At 48.5% G+C, this 22,247-nt stretch overlaps 1 protein-coding gene across 2 annotated transcripts; it reads right to left on the reverse strand.

Annotated features, from left to right (window-relative positions):
- Positions 1–296: 296 nt before the first annotated feature.
- On the reverse strand, positions 297–13,579 carry LTC4S (leukotriene C4 synthase). Of its 2 annotated transcripts, none has more exons than XM_042982041.1 (5): positions 13,501–13,579; positions 1,128–1,227; positions 951–1,021; positions 782–863; positions 297–549 (listed from the first exon to the last, which is right to left on the reverse strand). In XM_042982041.1, exons 1-5 carry the CDS (start codon positions 13,556–13,558, stop codon positions 408–410), a joined length of 453 nt encoding a protein of 150 aa, XP_042837975.1. In that variant the 5' UTR covers positions 13,559–13,579; the 3' UTR covers positions 297–407. The 2 variants fall into 2 exon arrangements, with proteins under 2 accessions (XP_042837975.1, XP_042837970.1); XM_042982036.1 differs by lacking the exon at positions 13,501–13,579 and adding an exon at positions 3,072–3,222.
- Between the last annotated feature and the right edge of the window lie 8,668 nt (positions 13,580–22,247).

Raw genomic sequence — 22,247 nt, forward strand, 5'->3', positions numbered from 1 at the left:
GTGCTGACCGAGGAAAGTCCCTAGTGTCAGCTGTGAAAGCCAGGGGACGGGGAAGAGGGCGGCTGGGGAACAGTGAAGGGGCAGGCCTCAGAGGAGGAGACAGGCGACTTCAGCGCTGAACGCGGGGAGAAGGAGCCGTAGGGTGAGCCCCGACGGAAAGGGCGGCCGTGGGCCCGGCCGAGAGGACCCTTTTCTGCAGCCCCACACCCAGGAAGCCTACCCGACCGCTGCGGCCCAGGGCTGGGCTCCACAGCCGCAGTGCGCGATCCCCTCCGACCTAGAGAGTGAATTCGGAGCCCGGTTACCGGCACTTTAATTGAAGATTAAGGATAAAGAGAGCACCCCCTCCCTTGTCCTCCCGGAAGCTCTGGCTTTTCTCCCGTTCCGTCGACCTGGCGTCCTCCATCTCAAACCCTGGGCAGCAGCGTCCGAAACGGTCCAAGGAGCGAGGCGCGCAGCGCGGCCGGGAGAAAGTGGACTAGCAGGCCGAGCGCCGCCAGCGATATCAGCAGCCAGAGCGCGCTCGCGCTCACGTACAGGGGAGCCAGCCTAAGGGCAGGGCTCAGCAGGGGCGGGGCGGAGCGACGGCGGCTCCGCCCACCTACCCTGCCGCCCAGCTCCACCCACCTCCGCCCAGCTTGGCCAGGACCCGTCTCCTGCCCAAAAGGGACCCACCTCCAGCCAGTCTCCCAGTTTCGCTGCCCGGATGGTCAAGACTCCTCCCACAAACAGCCTTTCCCCGGACCCACGTGACCTCCCCGAGCCCCGACCCTGCTCTCACCTTTGCTGCGGCGAGCGCGCGTAGCCCTGAAAGTAGCGGAGACGCGCGAAAAGGTAGACCAAACCGCACAGGGCCGCCGCACCTGGGAGAGGGGCGGGCGGGGCTAGGTGAGCCAGCTGGCGCGAGACCCTGTGGTTCCAGGGCGTACACGCCCTCCCGGAGCCCAGACCTTCGTGAAAGAAGATTCCGGCGACCCAGAGCGTGGCGAGGAACAGCGGGAAGTACTCGCTGCAGTTCACTCTGAGGTGGGGGCGGGGCGGCGTGAGGGCGCGGGCGGGGGGCCTCGGACCCTGCAGCTGTCCGGGCTCGCTCCCCTCCTGCCCCGAGCCCTCCCTCCGCGCCTCACTGGGCTCGGTAGACACGCTCGAACTCGGGCGGGCCGGTGGTGAGCGGCGGCGACACGCGGAAGGCTCTGCGTGCAGAGATCACCTGCAGGGAGAAGTAGGCTGGGGGCGAGTAGGGGCGGGAGTCAGGTCTGGCTGCCCCGAGGCCCTCAACCTCCGCCAGGTTCCCACCTTTTCTCCTTTCTACACGCTGAACTTGTCATGATTCCCCTTTAAAGCCCCCATGGAAAATAAAGTCCTCCCGAGGGGACCTCGTGCCCCCTCTCTTTCTGGGCTTGTCCTGTGTCCAAGATGTTCAAGGGGAGGGCAAGGTCCCTCTTCCCCCACCCTGAGATGCGTCACAGTTACACCTGTACTAGGGAGGGGCCCTCAAGCTTAGGACTGTGCTCCTGAATCCTTTGACTTGCAAAACACAGACAAATGACCAGCTCCCACTCTCTAGACATGATCTTGGCTCTGGGGGTCCCTGAATAGGGCATGCCACCAGGGCTTGAGGGCAGAGTTGTCTGCATTCTCCCTGGTGCAGGGGAGCACACACGCTGTGGTTTACAGTTCCTGGTCCCCACCAATAGAGAGGTGGATGCAGTGGGGGGTGGGGAGGGCTCCTGACCCTACTTCCGGCCAGGATCACTCAAGCCTGGGGCCCTGTGCCTCCAAACTGTGGTGTGGTCTTCTGCTTTAGTTTCTCTGCTCAGGTGCTCTGGACTCTGCCCTAAAGTCTGACATACATCCTCTCCCCTACCCCCCAGTTGGTTGCTACTGAGACTCATCTAGTCCAACACCAGGCCTCCAGGGCTCTGCCTTCCCCTGCACCCTGCCCCCGTCCCCCATCCTGTTCCAGCATGGATGGATGGATCTAAGTGCACAAGGGCCCTTCTCTTGGTCTCAGGGCAGGCCCCCATCACACACACAGCTCCAGCGCTGGTTGTCTTCAGCTATCTTCCAGCAAGTCCTGTGGCGCTGGTGCGCTTGGTGTGAGGCCTTCTGAAGAAATATCCCATCCCAAGTGCACTGTGGGTGCCAAGGCTATGTGGACCATCACAGTGTAGGAGCTAGAGGGGGGTCCCATGGCTATGTGAGGAGGGGCTAAGAACCGACCTTGCCAGTGCAGCAGGAGATCCAGTCAGCCTGTCTGCTCTGGCCCTTCCAGGGTCCCTGCCCAGGCTGAGCCTTGTCCTGGCCCATACAGTGTGGGGTAATGGTGTCCCAAGTGGTAGAGATATCTAGCCTCGGAACATGTCCTGTAGGGCCAGTCTAAAAGGTCACCATGCAATTTTGGAGGGCCAGGCAGCAGGTTCCAGCCCTGTCTAGCTCTATGCCATCCCAGCATAGAGAGAATTCCTTTGAAGGCAAAGCCAGGTCCTGCTGGGACCCCCAGAAAGAGGATAGCTGGAGAGGGCAGGGACCAGCTGGACCAGGGCCACCCCAGGCCCATGGCTGACCCACTTCTGTACCCACCACCAGATCACCCTTTCATTCTGGTGCCCCCCATGCCAGATCCTGGAGCCTAACACACCTGCATGCCCCACCTGCTCCCTGAAAGCCCCTGCCCTCTTCCAGGGTTCTATATCCCATTCCCAGCCCACACAAGGCATGCCTACCTCAGTTGTCCCTCAGGGGCCTTTTTCCATTTCACTGTCCCCTCCCTTGGTCAGGCACCCATGTCAGCCTTGGTCCCTGCCCAAGGTTTTCACAGTTCACCCTGCAAATACTCCTTCCACGGCTTTCCCTGTCCCTAACCAAGAACAACACAAGCGTCTCAGCCCCGGGGTATCCCAGCCTTCACTGGTGGCAGAAGAGCTTGGGCATCAGGAGTCTGGGCCAGAAGCCCTGCCTCTGCCCCGCACCCACTCTGGGCCCTCCAGCACCTCCCCGGGGCCTGGAGGGCAGAAGACAGGCTGCAGGAGTTCAGGGCCCACCCACCTCCCAAACAGGAGCCAGCGCACCTTGCAGCAGGACTCCCAGGAGGGTGACAGTGGCCAGAAGAGCCACCTCGTCCTTCATGGTGCTGGCAGGTCTGTCAGCCGGGCTGGTGTGTGGAAAGGAACTGCGGAGCTTTTATCAGCCCCTTTCCGCTGGCTCAGAGGCTGGCTCAGAGGCTGGTCGGGGAGAGGAAGACTGGTTCGATCTCCCCGCCCCTACTTAGTGGAGGGGGCACGACAGAGGGGCGTGGCCATGGCCAGCAAGAGCCCAGGAGCCTGGTCAGGCTAGGCAGACAGAAACCAGGGCCAGACAAAGCCTGGGCAGGACAGAGCAGCAGGCTGGGGACAACCCGGCCCCACCACTTCCTCCCAGGCATTCTTGCCTCTTCTATGCCTAGTCCTGTGCTGACAGAGCCCAAGCTATCCACCTGGGCACACCATAGTGTTGGGTCAACCCAGTGTCCTTCAGGCCCTGTACCCTCAGCAGGTCCTAGGTGGCTCTCCAGACCTCCCCTTGTCCTCAGTCTGGTCTCAGGAAACCAGAGGATCCTACCTGAACTAGCCCCCTCACCCCCCACACAACATGCCTACACCACTTCCTATTGATCAAGTCCTGCTTATTCTCAAATCCACCCCGCCCCCCACTCCATGCACCTTCCAAGCCCTGCCCTGCCCCGGTCATCTCTCACCTGGACACAGGTCATGGGTTCCTCCAGGGTTCCCAGCCCTGACCCCACTCCCACCTATACACACCCACTTACCTATTTCCCTGATCACAGCCCAGGGCTCTTATATAACATGCAATTCTGACAGCAGGGCAGTCCGGGCACCCAGACCAATTGGGCACAGCTGAGTCCCTGCTCCCCTCGAGAAACCTGATGCCCGCCGGTCTCACAGCTCCCTGGGCTCCATGCACACAGGCCATCCCGAAGCCCACCTTGCTGGCCCGGAAGGATGGATCAGCCCACCCAGGGTGGTTGAGCCCAGCATCTCCTGGGACTCACACCTCAGAACAGTCACCTGCTGTTTCTGCCTGCCCAGGGTCCCTCCTTCCTGAGGTTCCAACCCTTCCTATTGTCAGGTTCTGTGGTGTGGATATAGCTGCCTCCCACCCCTCCTGGGCTTGAGGGATGAACATATGAGTCCAAACTGACTGTCTGAGCCAAGGCTAACACAAGATGGTAAGATGCAGTTCTGGAAACTTCCTAAGAACCTTGGGAAGGGGAACTCAAAGTGAGGAGGAAGATTTCTGAGGGCCATTTATGGCTACTGGCCAACCTGAGGAAGACAGAGCTAACGCAAGGCCACACTTTGAGGAGAAAGGTGGCCAGTGTCCTAGAGCCTCCTGGGACCACCTTGCCTGGGACCCCCCCCATCCCCCCCACCTCCCACTCCCCCACCACCCCCCCACTCCCCCCACCTCCCACCCCCCCCCCTCCCAGCCCCTGGCCGTTCAGCCTTTCCGTTTTATAACACAGCCACTTCTCCTTTTGGCTCAAGCTGGTTGGAGGCGGGTTTTGGTCAGCTGTGGCACAGTCCAGACTGATACCTGAGCACAGGCAGGAGATGGCAAGGCCACAAGCAGGCACAGGCCATGCCGTGGGATGAACAGAGCAGCTGGGTCTTTGGGGCAACTGCCACTGCTTTTAGTCTTGGGCCATTGTGATCTCCTGGCACCCTCTGCCTGGTCTTTCTGGGGGAGTCTCCATATGTCAGGGTCATATGACCTCTGGAGCTCTATCCTTGCCACCCAGCTGGCCTCCTTCCTTGCTGTCCCCAAGCCTGGATTCCAGCCCAAGAGCTTTGTTGCTTGCTGGGCTCCCCAAGAACCCCTTTTACCCTCTCATGGTCTGGCCAATGCCCAACAAATGCCCCTTGCCATCATTGCCCCCAGCAAACCAGCTGCTCCCCAGGGGCTGCAGCGGGCTCCTCAGAGGCAGGGATGGGTCTCCGTGTCTGTGCCCTGCTTTGGACCAGCTTGCCAGTCACCATGGTAGGTGCTCAATGGTGGAGAAATGACTGACAGAAGCTCAGAAAGAGACTGGAGCACAAGGGAACAGATGCCAGACGTGCCCTCGAGCTCTCTCTCTGCCTGCTCAGCACTCCTATCCTCCCTGAAAGTGGTCCTGACCACAGCCCCCTGCTCTGGCCACCCCCCTGACCCCAGCTGGGACCCCAGGAGCAGGCAGACCGTGTGCCAGTGTGTTTGCGTGAAACACGTGTGTCTGTGGCGGTCATGGCATGTGTTTCTCAGGGCCCCTGGGCTTGCTAGCATGTTGGAGTTCATCTGGGGCCTACGTGTGTGTCCGTGGGTATGCATGCATTTCAGGGGCTTCTCTCTGCCAGACTTTCATTTCCTCTGAGGCCTAGACATCTTCCCTTCCAAGCTGATCCCCTTCCCTGACAACAGGAAGCTGAGGCAGCTTCTGAGGAAGTCCTGGGGCAGATGTCCAGGCAGTAACTGGGGTCTCCACCCCTGGAGCTCTCCCCAGATCCTGCAGTTTCCACCTCGCTCCCTCTGCCCTTGCCCAGTCTCTCAGAGCCCTGCCTAGGCTGTGCCTGCTCTGGCTGACAGAGGTCCAGCCCGGGGCCCTCCAGGCAATGGGCCACCCACTCACCCTCCTGGGCAGCCCTTGTTAGACGCTCACCTCATGAAGGAACGGTAAAAGCCCCTCCCTGAGCTCCTGCAGGACATGCCTCTGCCCTCCAGCCCCTACAGGGCCCCGAGGAACCTTCTAGAAGCTGAGCTCACCAAGGATCTCTGGAGAGTGATAGAGTCAGCAGAACCATTATGTTGAGAAGAAACCACAATTTCAGAACAATAGACCACCATAAGCAGTGCAGAACTCGGACACTAAACTAAATTTAAAAAGGTGGGGAGCACGGGGCTGGCTCAGTTGGAAGAGCATGTGAATCTTGATCTCGGGGCTGCAAGTTCAAGCCCCACATTGGGTATAGAGATTACTTAAATAAACTTAAAAAACAAAAAAGATTTTGAAATGATTTTACTTACCCAAAAAGTTGCAAAAATAGTACACAGTTTCCATATACCCTTCATCTATCTCACTCTAAGGTGAAAATCTGATTTAACCATAATTCAGTTATACAAACTAGGAAATTAACCTTGACACAAACCTATCAGCCATTCTACAGGTATCATTCAAATTTCCCCCAATTCTCCCACTAAAATAGGACAGAGGACTTAAAAACATTATGCTAAGTTGTGCCCCAAACACAAAAGACCACATAGCGTATGACTCTCATTATATGAAATGTCCAGAAAAAGCAGATCAGAAGAAACAGAGAACAGATCACAGGCAGCCTGGGGGTGGAGGGGCAGATATGAGGAAGATGTTCTAGAACTGGATTATGGGGATGTTTGCACAGCTCAGTAAATTTACTCAAAGTCACTGGATTGTACACTTAAATTGGGCAAATGTTGTGGTATGGAAATTGATTCTTGAACAAGACAGGGGTTAGAGGTAGCAACAGTCAAAAATCAGTAGAATTCCCCCCAAACTTAACTACAAATAGCCTACTGTAGACCAGAAGCCTTACCCATAACATAATAACACATATTTTGCATTTTACATGTATTATACAGTATATTCTTACAATAAAGTAAGCTAGAGAAAATTAAGAAAATCATGAACGACCACCGGCCTGGCTCAGTCTGTAGAGCATGCGACTCTTGATCTCAGCGTTATAAATTTGAGCCCCACATTGGGTGTAGAGATTACTTAAAAATAAAATCTTAAAAAAAAAAAAGAAAATCATAAGGAAGAGAAAAAACATTTTCAATACTGTACTGTATTTATTGAAAAAAAAATCCACATATAAGTGGACCTGTACAGTTCAAACCCGTGTTGCTCAAGGGGTCAACTGGACACCTCAGTAAAGCAGAGTGCAAGCAGGGGTGGGGAGAGGCAGAGAGAGAGAGGGAGACACAGAATCCGAAGCAGGCTCCAGGCTCTGAGATGTCAGCCTAGAACACGAAGCAGGGCTTGAACTCACAGACCATGAGATCATGACCTGAGCCAAAGTGGGATGCTTAACTGAGCCACCCAGGTGCCCCTAAGCCTTCTGCACAAGAAAATACCTATGATGATAGTATGTCTTGCTCCTTTCAGCCCAACCTGCCCCCAGCCCACACTCCACCTGCAGAAACACCTCACAGATTCATGGCTCTGATCTTGGTCCTCCTTGACCTGGTGCTATTCGGGCACTGGGGCCCCTTAGGCAACCCCCTAGGACTCCTGGGACCCTTCCCTGGCTACCCTTGTCCCTTTCTGTTTTCCTGGGTTTTCTATCTACCCAGCCTTCCAGGAGTGTCTGTGAGGGGATGCCTCTGCTCCACCTTATCCCTGGCTCTGTGTGTAGTAGGTGCTCAAAAAAACATACCCATGAAGGGGCAAAGATTTCCCAGCTGGCCTGGCTGCCCTTCCGCCCCCTCCCCTTGGAAACCATTGAACTGAGAATAGGGAAACAGTGACCTGAGTAAATAGAACAGATCCCTTTAGAGGATGGGAGGGGGGGGGGCGGGCAGGGCACTTGCCATAGTGTTGCAAGGTTTTTACAAGGACACCTGGCCTCTGCTTCAGCCAGTGGGTTCTGGGCCTGGGAACTGATTTGGGTCTGGAAATGGGCAAGGGATCATGAGTTTCCACTGGCTTGGCTAACCTAGGTTTCTGCTGATCCATTCTTTTTTTTTTTTTTTTTTTAAGTTTATTTATTTTGAGAGAGACAGAGACAGCATGAGTGGAGGATGGGCAGAGAGAGAGGGAGACAGAGAATCTCAAACAGGCTCTGAACTGGCAGGACAGAGTGCAACGTGGGGCTCGAACCCAGGAAACCATGAGATCATGACCTGAGCCGAAATCAAGGGTCAGACGCTCAACCGACTGAGCTACCCACGTGCCCCTCTGCTGATCCATTCTTGATCTCTTTTGGTTATATCTGTTAAGCAGCATACCCTCGTCGGCTGCCCATCTCTCTGGTCACTAGGTCACATTCTGCACGCCATCACTCTAGACTCTGCCATTCTGATCTTGCCAACCATCATGGTAGTCATTGACACCTGGCTTGCGATAGGTGTGCCACCACCTGGCTTCTATTTTTCTTTCTTTCTTTCTTTCTTTCTTTCTTTCTTTCTTTCTTTCTTTCTTTCTTCCTTCCCTTCTTTCTCTTTCTTTCTTTCTCTTCCTTCCTTTTTCTTTCTTTTCTTTTTTTCTTCCTTCCCTCCTTTCTTTCTTTCTCTTCCTTTCTTTCTTTTTCTTTCTTCCCTCCCTCCTTTCTTTCTCTTCCTTCCTTCCTTCCTTCCTTCCTTCCTTCCTTCCTTTCTCTTTCTTTCTTTTCTTTCTATTTCTTTCTTCCTTCCTTCCCTCCCTCCTTTCTTTCTTTCTTTCTTTCTTTTTCTCTTTCTTTCTTTCTTTCTTTCTTCCCTCCTTCCTTCCTTTCTTTCTCTTCCTTCCTTCCTTTCTTTCTTTTCCTTCCTTTCTTCCTTCCTTTCTTTTTTAAGAGAGAGAACAAGAGAGCTGGGGAGAGGGGCAGAGGGAGAGAGAATCTCAAGCAGGCTCCATGCTCAGTGTGGAGCCTGACTCAGGGCTCAATCCCATGACCCTGGGATCATGACCTGAGCTGAAATTGGACGCTCAACTGAGTCAACCACGCAGGTGCCCCCTGGCCTATATTATTTCTGTCTCCTTTCATCTCCATTGTTCCAAAGGCACCGGGTTCTGTCATGGCTATCACCCATCCCAGACTACAGGGGCCATGGAGGCAGGTAACAAACCCAAGTGTGTTCTGGGCCTCCCAAAAAGAGTCTTAGCCAAGTTCCATTTCACAGTGAATTAGCTGGGCCCAAGACCCCTCGGGCATCTCCCTGGCTCCTAGATGTATTATGGGACAGTCCTACTAGGCAGCTGGCATTGTGCAAAAAAGAGTTTACACAACAGGGCTGTGATCACTGTCCTTGCAAGATCAGCCCTAAGCTAACATCTGCCAACTTAGATTTTGGGAAAGTTCCCACCATTAACTGATAAGAATGGCTCACTGTGCCTAACCTGTTTAGGTTTATGTGGAACACCTACACTCCTTTTGGGAGTCTGGAATTTTGGTTCATGCTGGACAGACAGAACCTACATGCCAGCCCCCTATTAAAAACCTGGGGTGCTGGGGCACTTGGATGGCTCAGTCAGTTGAATGTCCAACTTTGGTTCAGGTCATGATCTCACGGTTTGTGAGTTTGAGCCCCACATCAGGCTCACTGCTGTCAGCACAGAGCCTGCTTTGGATCCTCTGTCCCCCTCTCTGTCTCTACCTCCCCTGCTCATGCTCTCTCTTTCAAAAATAAATATACATTAAAAAAAAAAAAAAAACCCGGGGTGCTGAGTCTCTAATGAGCTTCCCTGGTTGGCCACATTTCATGTCCTCACATCTTACTGCCGGAGGAATTAAGCATGTGGCTCCAATGACAGGGGCTCTTGGAAGCTTGTGCCTGGTTTCCCTGGTCCTCACACTGTGTGTCTTCTCCCCTTTGCTGACTTTGATCTGTATCCATTGGCTGTAATCCAGCATGGCTTACGACTGAGAGCCAGGAGCTGTACTATGAGCCCCACTGTTGCTGAGTCCTGGGGGTGCTGCCAGCACATCACGGGACCTGGGCTGGTCTTGGGGACCCTCTGATACAGGCAGATTCACACATTGGCTCCTTGGCCCATAGAGTAAGAGGTATTGGAGTAGGAAAAGCCAAGCAGAATCTCCTGAAACTGTTACCCACTCACCAAGAGAGTATGTTACAGGATAATACTGCCTCTGGGAGGAAAGACAGAGATTAGTGCCACACCGAAAGCCTTAAAGGTTGGAGGGTGGTGGTTCCTATCACCACCACCCCCAGGTTATATTCACCAGTTTGGCCCCTACAAAGAGCACATGAGTCCTGGCAGATGACAGGCACCCAGCCTGATCGCAGCCCTCACTGCAGCGGCCAGATATGGAATAGTTGAGCACGTTACACAGGAGATGATGCAGAGCCACTGGATGTGATCATTTCCATTCTCATCTGAAAAGAGGATTGGATGGGAGCACCTGGGGGCCTCAGTTAAGCCTCTGACTTCGGCTCAGGTCATGATCTCGTGGTTCGTGAGTTCGAGCCCCGTGTCAGGCTCTGTGCTGACCGCTCAGAGCCTGGAGCCTGCTTCGGGTTCTGTGTCTCCCTCTCTCTCCGCCCCTACCCCGCTTGCACTCTGTCTGTCTCAAAAATAAATTTAAAAACATTAAAAAATTTAAAAAAAGAAAATTAATCCTTTAAAAAATAAAAAAATTAAAATAAATTTTAAATTTTAAAAAATGGAAAGAGGATTGGAAGCAGTTTGGATTCACACGGGATGGACAGCATTATGCGTTTAGGCTTGCCCTGGGACTATTTTATTATATTTTATTTTTTTTAATATTTATTTAATTTTGAGAGAGAGAGTGAGCACACGCAGGGGAGGGTCAGAGAGAGGAAGACACAGAATCCAAAACAGGCTCCAGGCTCTGAGCTGTCAGTACAGAGCGTGATGCGGGGCTCAAACTCACAAATTATGAGATCATGACCTGAGCCGAAGTCAGACGCTCATCCACTGAGCCACCCAGGCACCCCAACCCCAGGACCATTTTAATTGTCCCACTCTCTGTCATAATACAGTTCAGAGGAACCTTAATGCTCTGGGCATTCCCCCAAGATCACATTGGTCCAGCATATGGATGACGTCGTGTGATTGACCTGTGAACAGGAAATGCTGAGTACATCAGTGGCCTTGGTGAGACACACATTCCGAAAGGCCAGGGACTCGTCACCTCAATGAGGCTGCTAGTCAGTGGCCTATTGGAAATCCCCTCAGAAGTAAATACAGGGGCACCTGCATGGCTCAGTTGGTTGAGTGTCCGATTTCAGCTCAGGTCATGATCTCATGGTTCGTGACCTCGAGCCCCATGTCGGGCTCTCTGCTGTCGGTGTGGAGCATGCTTTGGATCCTCTGTCCCCCCTCTCTCTCTGCCCCTCCCCTGATTGTGTTCTCTCTCTCTCTATTTCTCTTAAAAATAAATAAAACATTAAAAAAAAGAGTTAAAAAAAGAAGTAAATACAGGTTATTGCAGTTTGCATGAAAAAAGGAACACAAGACTTGGTAGGTCTCTCTGAGTTGGGGATGTGGCATATTCCACACTCAGGGACCCTACTGTGACACATTTATCAGATGACACAGAAGGCTGCCAGCTGTGAAAAAGACCAAGGGCAAGGATAGGCCTTTGTAGCAGGGCCAGGTTGCAGGGTGAGCACCCCCCCTGCTTGGCCCACCAGGTCCAGCAGATCCCCTCGAGCTGGAAGTATCTGTGATAATGAAAGAGATGTCATGTGTTTCTGGCAAGCCCCAGTAAGAGTCATGGTGCACAGCCCTCGGGTCCCGGAGCAGGGCTATGCCTTCCCCACCAGGAAATGTACATCATTCCAAAAACGAAGCAAAACTTGACCATGGGACCATGGCACACTGGGGCACCAAGTGAGTATGTGGCCAGAGCCACCTGTCACTGGTCTATGGGACTGTGGTTCTAGGGCACCCAAAAAGTCACAACAGAGGACCATCACACAAGGGAAGGGATGCTTGGTATTGGCTGAGTGGGGGGCTAGGGCACACATCAGTGTCTGCATCACCCACCACCTCGGCCCCCTCCCAGAACCTCTCCCTCAGCCACTGGCCAAAACTGGCTCAGAGAGGGGCTCCCTTTGACCAGAGGGTCCTTACAGTGGCTTCCAATGCACAGAAGCTCTTAATTTATTTTTTAATGTTTATTTATTTTTGAGAGAGAAAGAGCATGAGCAGATGAAGTACGGGGGGGGGGGGGCGGGGACAGAGGATTGGAAGTGGGCTCCACCTTGACACCACAGAGCCCGATGTAGGGCTCAAACTCACGAACCAGGAGATCATGACCTGAACCGAAACCAAGAGTCAGACATTCATCTGACTGAGCCACCCAGGCGCCCCACAGAAGCTCTTAATTTTACTGTAAGAAGTTTATCCATGTTTCATTGTTACCTTCGTCTTGTATACTCAGGTCTCTAATCCACTGGGGGTTGGTTTGCTTATGGTGTCAGGCTGGGGTTGCATTTTTTCCCCCAAAATGCTTTTAAACCTAACTTCAGAAAATTTGAAAGAATATAAAGCGTTGTGGTATACTCTTCACTTAGGTTTCTCTCATTTTATTGTATTTGATTTGTCTGTGTCTTTTCTCTCCCTCTCTCTCTCTTAACACACACACACACACACACACACAGTAATTTGCAGACAAGATGCCCCTTTGCTCTTCAATACTTCCATGTGCATAAACATTCTCATATAGCTACAATACAATTAGCATAATCAGGAAATTAACATTAAGACAATACCATTATCAATATATACAAATATCGAATCATTATGCTGTACACCTGAAACTAATATCATGTTATATGTCAATTATATCTCAATTAAAAAAAAGACATTCTCTTTCTCTAAAAAAAAAAAAAAAAAAAAAGAAGGCTCCTGGGTGGCTCAGTCGGTTAAGTGTCCGACTTCAGCTCAGGTCATGATCTCATGGTTCTTTGGGTTCAAGCCCTGCATCGGGCTCTGTGCTGACAGCTCAGAGCCTGGAGCCTGCTTCAAATTCTATGTCTCCCTCTCTCTCTGCTCCTTGCCCACTCACACTCTCTCTCTCTCTCTCTCAAAAATAAATAAATATTAAATACATACATACAATACAATACAATACAATACAATACAATACCAGGGACCCTGGGTGGCTCAGTTGGTTAAGTGACTGACTCTTGATTTTGACTCAGGTCATGATCTCCAGGTTCATGAGATCAAGCCTTGAGTTGGGCTCTGCACTGATGGTGTGGAAATTGCTTGGTATTTTCTTTCTTTTTCTCTCTCTCTCTCTCTGCTCCTGCCCCACTTGTGCTCTCTTCTCTTCAAAATAAATAAATAAATAAACTTAAAAAAAGACAATACTGTTATCAATATATACAAATATTGAATCATTATGCTGTATACGTGAAACTAATATCATATTATATATCAATTATACCTCAATTAAAAAAAAAAAAGACAATACCAGCAAGCCTGGGTGGTTCAGTCGGTTAAGCAATCAACTCTTGATTTCGGCTCACATCATGATCTCAAGTCCCACGTCAAGCTATGCAGAGCCTGCTTGGGATTCTCTCTCCCTCTCTTTCTGCTCCTCCCCCACTTGCTCTCTCTTCTCTCTCAAAATAAATAAACTTAAAAAAAAAGAGAGGATACAATTATCAATATACATAAATATCAAATCATTATGCTGTACACCGGAAACTAATATCATGTTATATGTCAAGTATATATCAGTTTAAAAAAAGACAATACCATAACTGAATCAACAGACTTTAACTAGATATTACCTGTCCTTATGGTGAAAGAAACTCCAGGATTCTGTGTTGTGTTCACTGTCAAGGGCATTCAGTCTCCTTTAGCCTGGAAGAGTTCTTCAGTTCACAGATCTTTGTCTTTCATGAGCACAGGCCAGTTATTTTGCAGAAGTCCACTGATTTGATTTTATCTGACATTTCAGCTGATTATAATCGATCATGTGCTTTGAGCAGGAGGGGCAGGGGAATGGCCCTGTGTTTTTCTTGATGCACTGTCAGGAGGTACGTGATATCAGTCTGTCCTGTTCCTGGAGATGGTTTTTTCTTTCAGAGATTTTAAGTAGTCTCTACACCCAACATGGGGCTTGAACTTACAACCCCAAGATCAAGAATTGCATGCTCTGCCGACTGAGCCTTGTTCCTGGAGATGTTTTAGCCGTACTGTTAACATGGTGTCTGTTGGTTTCTCTACTGTAAAGTGAGATAGATCTGTAAGAACTCTCAGCACACTGACTCCATTCAAACCCCTTGCTTTGCACTAAGGGACTCTGCCCACATTCTGCCGTGGCTTCCAGCAGCCTAAGCCACTGAAATCACTCAGCCCTTTCGAGTGCCAGTCTGGAAAAGATAAAGGCTGACAAAAGAATTCATCATTCGTTCCAGCCAGAAGATGGGCTCCTGACCTGATTCTCTTTTTCCCTCTTTCTCTGCCCCTCCCCTGCTCAGGCTCTCTCGCTCTCTCTCTCTGTCTCCCTAAAATAATCAAAAAAGAAGTGCATCATTTTGACAATGACAATGACCAACCCTCTTACCTGCTTCTGGTAATGTTTCACATCCCTGACTCTGCTGGAGTTCCCACTATGTTTTTACTTCCCTTACCTAAAGTCTGGCTTTGTTGATGTTTGACAAAAATAACTCTTTTTCCCATTGAAACTTATCTTTCTGGGTCATACTTTGAGGTTCTATAAAAAAAAAATTCCCTTACTCCTCAAACATCCACCAACTGATTTTACAACAACCATTAGTGGCTCTTAACTGAATCACTTATTGTGATGGTAGCCAAATGATTCTCTAATTCCATCGTTCTTTTTACATTTAGTAGTGAAAAAGAGCTTCCCCTTCTCCACTTATTTACTTACTTGAATCATCGTGAATTCATAAATTCTTAAAATAAAAATAAATTCTCAGGGCTCCTGGGTGGCTCAGTTGGTTGAACTTGATTTCGGCTCAGGTCATGATCTCACAGTTCATGCAGGCTCCAAGCTGATGGTGTGGAGCCTGTTTGTGATTCTCCTTGTTTCATTCTCTCTCTCCCCTTCTCCCACTCTCTCTCTCTCTCTTTCTCTCCCCCCCACCTCCCAAAATAGATAAGTAAACTTAAAAAGAAAAGAAGGAAATCCTCAAAGGCAGGTGGAGGCATGTCCAAAGGACACAGGAGCCAGTTTGAAGGGATACCCACCGGCCAAACCTGGACAGTGTGGACATCAAAATACATAGTAACAAGGAATTATAACCCACTGAGTAAAATAAGAATTTATTTTTTTAAGTTTATTTATTTATTTTGAGACAGAGAGAGAAAGAACTCACACCTTGCTTGGTGACAAAAGTCCCTTAGTCTGTAGCAGAACTTACTTTCCTTGAGATTTGCAGCCCACTGGCCTTGAGTAAAGGACCAGAGTTTCCCAGAAGATAAGGCCTGACTATATTTGAAAAACACTTGTCACTGATGCCAGTGAGTCTGTTCAGAGTCACGTGGCCTGGGCACCTGCTTCTCCTGCACAGAGCCCACTCCCTTTTCCCAGGTTTTCCCCTTTCAAACCCTTCAGCATGGGGCCTCCCGGGGTGGCTCAGTCAGTTGAGCCTCCCACTTCGGCTCAGGTCATGATCTCACAGCTCAAGAGTCCAGGTCCCACGTTGGGCTCACTGATGTCAATGCAAAGCCCGCTTCGGATCCTCTGTCCCTTTCTCTGTCCCTCCCACACTTGCTCTCTTTCAAAAACGAATAAAACATTTAAAAAAAAAGTTTAAAAACCCTCCAGCTTTCTTTGGGCTGCTGGCTTCCTGAATAAACCCTTTCCTTTCCCGCCATAATTTGTCTCTGGGATATTGATTTTCAAGCATCGAGCAGAACCTGAGTTCGGAACGGGTTCTCTGGCCAGTATCAATATTACATGGATACAAATTTAAATATCATAGCCAAGATTCACTGAAATTCTCTACCTGATGATTTTATTTTTCTTTATTTACTTACTTTTAAAGTAATCTCTACACCCAAAGTGGGACCTGAACTCAGGACCCCAGGATTGAGAGTTGCATGCTCTGCTGATTGAGCCAGCCAGCACCCCCATCCTGACAATCTTTTTTTTTTTTTTTTTTTTGGTCACTATTAATATATGAAATTTATTGTCAAATTGGTTTCCATACAACACCCAGTGCTCATCCCAAAAGGTGCCCTCCTCAATACGCATCACCCACCCTCCCCTCCCTCCCACCCCCCATCAACCCTCAGTTTGTTTTCAGTTTTTAACAGTCTCTTATGCTTAGGCTCTCTCCCACTCTAACCTCTTTTTTTTTTTTTCCCTTCCCCTCCCCCATGGGTTTCTGTTAAGTTTCTCAGGATCCACATAAGAGTGAAACCATATGGTATCTGTCTTTCTCTGTATGGCTTATTTCACTTAGCATCACACTCTCCAGTTCCATCCACGTTGCTACAAAAGGCCATATTTCATTCTTTCTCATTGCCACGTAGTATTCCATTGTGTATATAAACCACAATTTCTTTACCCATTCATCAGTTGATGGACATTTAGGCTCTTTCCATAATTTGGCTACTGTTGAGAGTGCTGCTATAAACATTGGGGTACAAGTGCCCCTATGCATCAGTACTCCTGTATCCCTTGGGTAAATTCCTAGCAGTGCTATTGCTGGGTCATAGGGTAGGTCTATTTTTAATTTTCTGAGGAACCTCCACACTGCTTTCCAGAGCGGCTGCACCAATTTGCATTCCCACCAACAGTGCAAGAGGGTTCCCGTTTCTCCACATCCTCTCCAGCATCTATAGTCTCCCGATTTGTTCATTTTGGCCACTCTGACTGGCGTGAGGTGATATCTGAGTGTGGTTTTGATTTGTATTTCCCTGATAAGGAGCGACATTGAACATCTTTTCATGTGCCTGTTGGCCATCTGGATGTCTTCTTTAGAGAAGTGTCTATTCATGTTTTCTGCCCATTTCTTCACTGGGTTATTTGTTTTTCGGGTGTGGAGTTTGGTGAGCTCTTTATAGATTTTGGATACTAGCCCTTTGTCCGATATGTCATTTGCAAATATCTTTTCCCATTCCATTGGTTGCCTTTTAGTTTTGTTGGTTGTTTCCTTTGCTGTGCAGAAGCTTTTTATCTTCATAAGGTCCCAGTAATTCACTTTTGCTTTTAATTCCCTTGCCTTTGGGGATGTGTCGAGTAAGAGATTGCTACGGCTGAGGTCAGAGAGATCTTTTCCTGCTTTCTCCTCTAGGGTTTTGATGGTTTCCTGTCTCACACTCAGGTCCTTTATCCATTTTGAGTTTATTTTTGTGAATGGTGTGAGAAAGTGGTCTAGTTTCAACCTTCTGCATGTTGCTGTCCAGTTCTCCCAGCACCATTTGTTAAAGAGACTTTTTTCCATTGGATGTTCTTTCCTGCTTTGTCAAAGATGAGTTGGCCATACGTTTGTGGGTCTAGTTCTGGGGTTTCTATTCTATTCCATTGGTCTATGTGTCTGTTTTTGTGCCAATACCATGCTGTCTTGATGATGACAGCTTTGTAGTAGAGGCTAAAGTCTGGGATTGTGATGCCTCCTGCTTTGGTCTTCTTCAGAATTACTTTGGCTATTTGGGGCCTTTTGTGGTTCCATATGAATTTTAGGATTGCTTGTTCTAGTTTCGAGAAGAATGCTGGTGCAATTTTGTTTGGGATTGCATTGAATGTGTAGATAGCTTTGGGTAGTATTGACATTTTGACAATATTTATTCTTCCAATCCATGAGCAGGAAATGTCTTTCCATTTCTTTATATCTTCTTCAATTACCTTCATAAGCTTTCTATAGTTTTCAGCATACAGATCTTTTACATCTTTGGTTAGATTTATTCCTAGGTATTTTATGCTTCTTGGTGCAATTGTGAATAGGATCAGTTTCTTTATTTGTCTTTCTGTTGCTTCATTGTTAGTGTATAAGAATGCAACTGATTTCTGTACATTGATTTTGTATCCTGCAACTTTGCTGAATTCATGTATCAGTTCTAGTAGACTTTTGGTGGAGTCTATCAGGTTTTCCATGTATAATATCATGTCATCTGCAAAAAGTGAAAGCTTGACTTCATCTTTGCCAATTTTGATGCCTTTGATTTCCTTTTGTTGTCTGATTGCTGATGCTAGAACTTCCAGCACTATGTTAAACAACAGTGGTGAGAGTGGGCATCCCTGTCGTGTTCCTGATCTCAGGGAAAAAGCTCTCAGTTTTTCCCCGTTGAGGATGATGTTAGCTGTGGGCTTTTCATAAATGGCTTTTATGATCTTTAAGTATGTTCCTTCTATCCCGACTTTCTCAAGGGTTTTTATTAAGAAAGGGTGCTGGATTTTGTCAAAGGCCTTTTCTGCATCGATTGACAGGATCATATGGTTCTTCTCTTTTTTTTTATTAATGTGATGTGTCACGTTGATTGATTTGCGAATGTTGAACCAGCCCTGCATCCCAGGAATGAATCCCACTTGATCATGGTGAATAATTCTTTTTATATGCCGTTGAATTCGATTTGCTAGTATCTTATTGAGAATTTTTGCATCCATATTCATCAGGGATATTGGCCTGTAGTTCTCTTTTTTTACTGGGTCTCTGTCTGGTTTAGGAATCAAAGTAATACTGGCTTCATAGAATGAGTCTGGAAGTTTTCCTTCCCTTTCTATTTCTTGGAATAGCTTGAGAAGGATAGGTATTATCTCTGCTTTAAACGTCTGGTAGAACTCCCCTGGGAAGCCATCTGGTCCTGGACTCTTATTTGTTGGGAGATTTTTGATAACCGATTCAATTTCTTCACTGGTTATGGGTCTGTTCAAGCTTTCTATTTCCTCCTGATTGAGTTTTGGAAGAGTGTGGGTGTTTAGGAATTTGTCCATTTCTTCCAGGTTGTCCAATTTGTTGGCATATAATTTCTCATAGTATTCCCTGATAATTGTTTGTATCTCTGAGGGATTGGTTGTAATAATTCCATTTTCATTCGTGATTTTATCTATTTGGGTCATCTCCCTTTTCTTTTTGAGAAGCCTGGCTAGAGGTTTGTCAATTTTGTTTATTTTTTCAAAAAACCAACTCTTGGTTTCGTTGATCTGCTCTACAGTCTTTTTAGATTCTATATTGTTTATTTCTGCTCTGATCTTTATTATTTCTCTTCTTCTGCTGGGTTTAGGCTGCCTTTGCTGTTCTGCTTCTATTTCCTTTAGGTGTGCTGTTAAGATTTTGTATTTGGGATTTTTCTTGTTTCTTGAGATAGGCCTGGATTGCAATGTATTTTCCTCTCAGGACTGCCTTCGCTGCATCCCAAAGCGTTTGGATTGTTGTATTTTCATTTTCGTTTGTTTCCATATATTTTTAAATTTCTTCTCTAATTGCCTGGTTGACCCACTCATTCGTTAGTAGGGTGTTCTTTAGCCTCCATGCTTTTGGAGGTTTTCCAGACTTTTTCCTGTGGTTGATTTCAAGCTTCATAGCATTGTGGTCTGAAAGTATGCATGCTATAATTTCAATTCTTGTAAACTTATGAAGGGCTGTTTTGTGACCCAGTATATGATCTATCTTGGAGAATGTTCCATGTGCACTCGAGAAGAAAGTATATTCTGTTGCTTTGGGATGCAGAGTTCTAAATATATCTGTCAAGTCCATCTGATCCAATGTATCATTCAGGGCCCTTGTTTCTTTATTGACCATGTGTCTAGATGATCTATCCATTTCTGTAAGTGGGGTGTTAAAGTCCCCTGCAATGACCACATTCTTATCAATAAGGTTGCTTATGTTTATGAGTAATTGTTTCATATATTTGGGGGCTCCGGTATTCGGTGCATAGACATTTATAATTGTTAGCTCTTCCTGATGGATAGACCCTGTGATTATTATATAATGCCCTTCTTCATCTCTTGTTACAGCCTTTAATTTAAAGTCTAGTTTGTCTGATATAAGTATGGCTACTCCAGCTTTCTTTTGGCTTCCAGTAGCATGATAAATAGTTCTCCATCCCCTCACTCTCAATCTAAAGGTGTCCTCAGATCTAAAATGAGTCTCTTGTAGACAGCAAATAGATGGGTCTTGTTCTTTTATCCATTCTGATACCCTATGTCTTTTGGTTGGCGCATTTAATCCATTTACATTCAGTGTTATTATAGAAAGATACGGGTTTAGAGTCATTGTGATGTCTGTATGTTTTATGCTTGTAGTGATGTCTCTGGTACTTTGTCTCACAGGATCCCCCTTAGGATCTCTTGTAGGGCTGGTTTCGTGGTGACAAATTCCTTCAGTTTTTGTTTGTTTGGGAAGACCTTTATCTCTCCTTCTATTCTAAATGACAGACTTGCTGGATAAAGGATTCTCGGCTGCATATTTTTTCTGTTTAGCACACTGAAGATATCGTGCCAATCCTTTCTGGCCTGCCAAGTTTCAAAAGAGAGATCGGTCACGAGTCTTATAGGTCTCCCTTTATATGTGAGGGCACGTTTATCCCTTGCTGCTTTCAGAATCTTCTCTTTATCCTTGTATTTTGCCAGTTTCACTATGATATGTCGTGCAGAAGACCGATTCAAGTTACGTCTGAAGGGAGTTCTCTGTGCCTCTTGGATTTCAATGCCTTTTTCCTTCCCCAGTTCAGGAAAGTTCTCGGCTATAGTTTCTTCAAGTACCCCTTCAGCACCTTTCCCTCTCTCTTCCTCCTCTGGGATAGCAATTATGCGTATATTATTTCTTTTTAGTGTATCACTTAGTTCTCTAATTTTCCCGTCATACTCCTGGATTTTTTTATCTTTCTCTCAGCTTCCTCTTTCCATAACTTTATCTTCTAGTTCACCTATTCTCTCCTCTGCCTCTTCAATCTGAGCTGTCGTCATTTTCATTTTGTTTTGCATTTCGTTTAAAGCGCTTTTCAGCTCCTCGTGACTGTTCCTTAGTCCCTTGATCTCTGTAGCAAGAGATTCTCTGCTGTCCTCTATACTGTTTTCAAGCCCAGCGATTAATTTTATGACTATTATTCTAAATTCACTTTCTGTTATATTATTTAAATCCTTTTTGATCAGTTCATTAGCTGTTGTTATTTCCTGGAGATTCTTCTGAGGGGAATTCTTCCGTTTGGTCATTTTGGATAGTCCCTGGAGTGGTGAGGACCTGCAGGGCACTTCCCCTGTGCTGTGGTGTAAAACTGGAGTTGGTGGGCGGGGCCGCAGTCAGACCTGATGTCTGCCCCCAGCCCACCGCTGGGGCCACAGTCAGACTGGTGTGTGCCTTCTCTTCCCCTCTCCTAGGGGCGGGATTCACTGTGGGGTGGCGTGGCCCGTTTGGGCTACTTGCACACTGCCAGGCTTGTGGTGCTGGGGATCTGGCGTATTAGCTGGGGTGGGTAGGCAAGGTGCATGGGGGCAGGAGGGGCAGGCTTAGCTCGCTTCTCCTTAGGTGATCCACTTCAGGAGGGACCCTGTGGCAGCGGGAGGGAGTCAGATCCGCTGCTGGAGGGGTGGCTCCGCAGAAGCACAGAGTTGGGTGTTTGCGCGGAGCAAGCAAGTTCCCGGCAGGAACTGGTTATTTTGGGATTTTTGGCTGGGGGATGGAGGGGGGAGATGGCGCTGACCAGCGCCTTTGTTCCCCACCAAACTGAGCTCTGTTGTCCGGGGGCTCAGCAACTCTCCCTCCCTTTGTCCTCCAGCCTTCCCGCTTTCTGAGCAGAGCTGTTAACTTACGACCTCCCAGATGCTAAGTCGTGCTTGCTGTCGGAACACAGTCCGGCCGGCCCCTCCGCTTTTGCCAGCCAGACTCGGGGGCTCTGCTTGGCCGGCGAGCCGCCCCTCCGCTCCAGCTCCCTCCCGCCAGTCCGTGGAGCGCGCACCGCCTCGCCGTCCTTCCTACCCTCTTCCGTGGGCCTCTCGTCTGCGCTTGGCTCTGGAGACTGTTCTGCTAATCCTCTGGTGGTTTTCTGGGTTAGTTAGGCAGGTATAGGTGGAATCTAAGTGATCAGGACGCGCGGTGAGCCCAGCGTCCTCCTACGCCGCCATCTTCTTTTTTTTTTTTTTTTTTTAATGTTTATTTACAGGCTCCAGGCTGTGAGCTGTCTGCACAGAGCCCCACCCGGGGCTGGAACCTGGAAACACGGAGATCAGGACCTGAGCCGGAGTCTGGTGCTCAACCAACTGAGCCACCCAGGCGCCCCTCCCCCTCTACCGAACACTCTTAAAATAGCTTAAAATCAGTTAGAAGGAAAAACCCCGCAACAATGAAATTGCTCATTTCCAGAAGCCCCATGAATCGTGGTAGACCACAGTGGCGGGAAACAGCCGTTTTCATTCCCTCATGCTCTTCCGAGAGAGAGGAGGGCGGGCCTTCAAGGGACCATTTTGGGGACCAGAAAGAAGTCTCTGAAACGCTGATAAACTTACCTTCTCAACAAAACACTTAAACGCAAAGCCTCCTGTTTGCATTGAGCGAGTTGCTCAGAAACAGGATTTGGGGATTGGGCTCCGGAACGTGCATGGCTTGTGGGAGAAGTCCGGGTAGAA

This window comes from Panthera tigris, chromosome A1 (genome assembly GCF_018350195.1).
Source record: "Panthera tigris isolate Pti1 chromosome A1, P.tigris_Pti1_mat1.1, whole genome shotgun sequence".
Classification (NCBI taxonomy): domain Eukaryota; kingdom Metazoa; phylum Chordata; class Mammalia; order Carnivora; family Felidae; genus Panthera; species Panthera tigris.

What these genes read in the sequence shown, in the direction of transcription:
- LTC4S (XM_042982041.1), bottom strand. Translation starts at nt 13,558, where the DNA reads ATGCCCTTGACAGTGAACACAACACAGAATCCTGGAGTTTCTTTCACC. An exon ending in CGGAATCTTCTTTCACGAAG is followed by an intron (nt 864 to 950) that starts GTCTGGGCTCCG and finishes CCCCTCTCCCAG; the next exon opens with GTGCGGCGGCCCTGTGCGGT. An exon ending in GCGCGCTCGCCGCAGCAAAG is followed by an intron (nt 550 to 781) that starts GTGAGAGCAGGG and finishes CCCTGCCCTTAG; the next exon opens with GCTGGCTCCCCTGTACGTGA.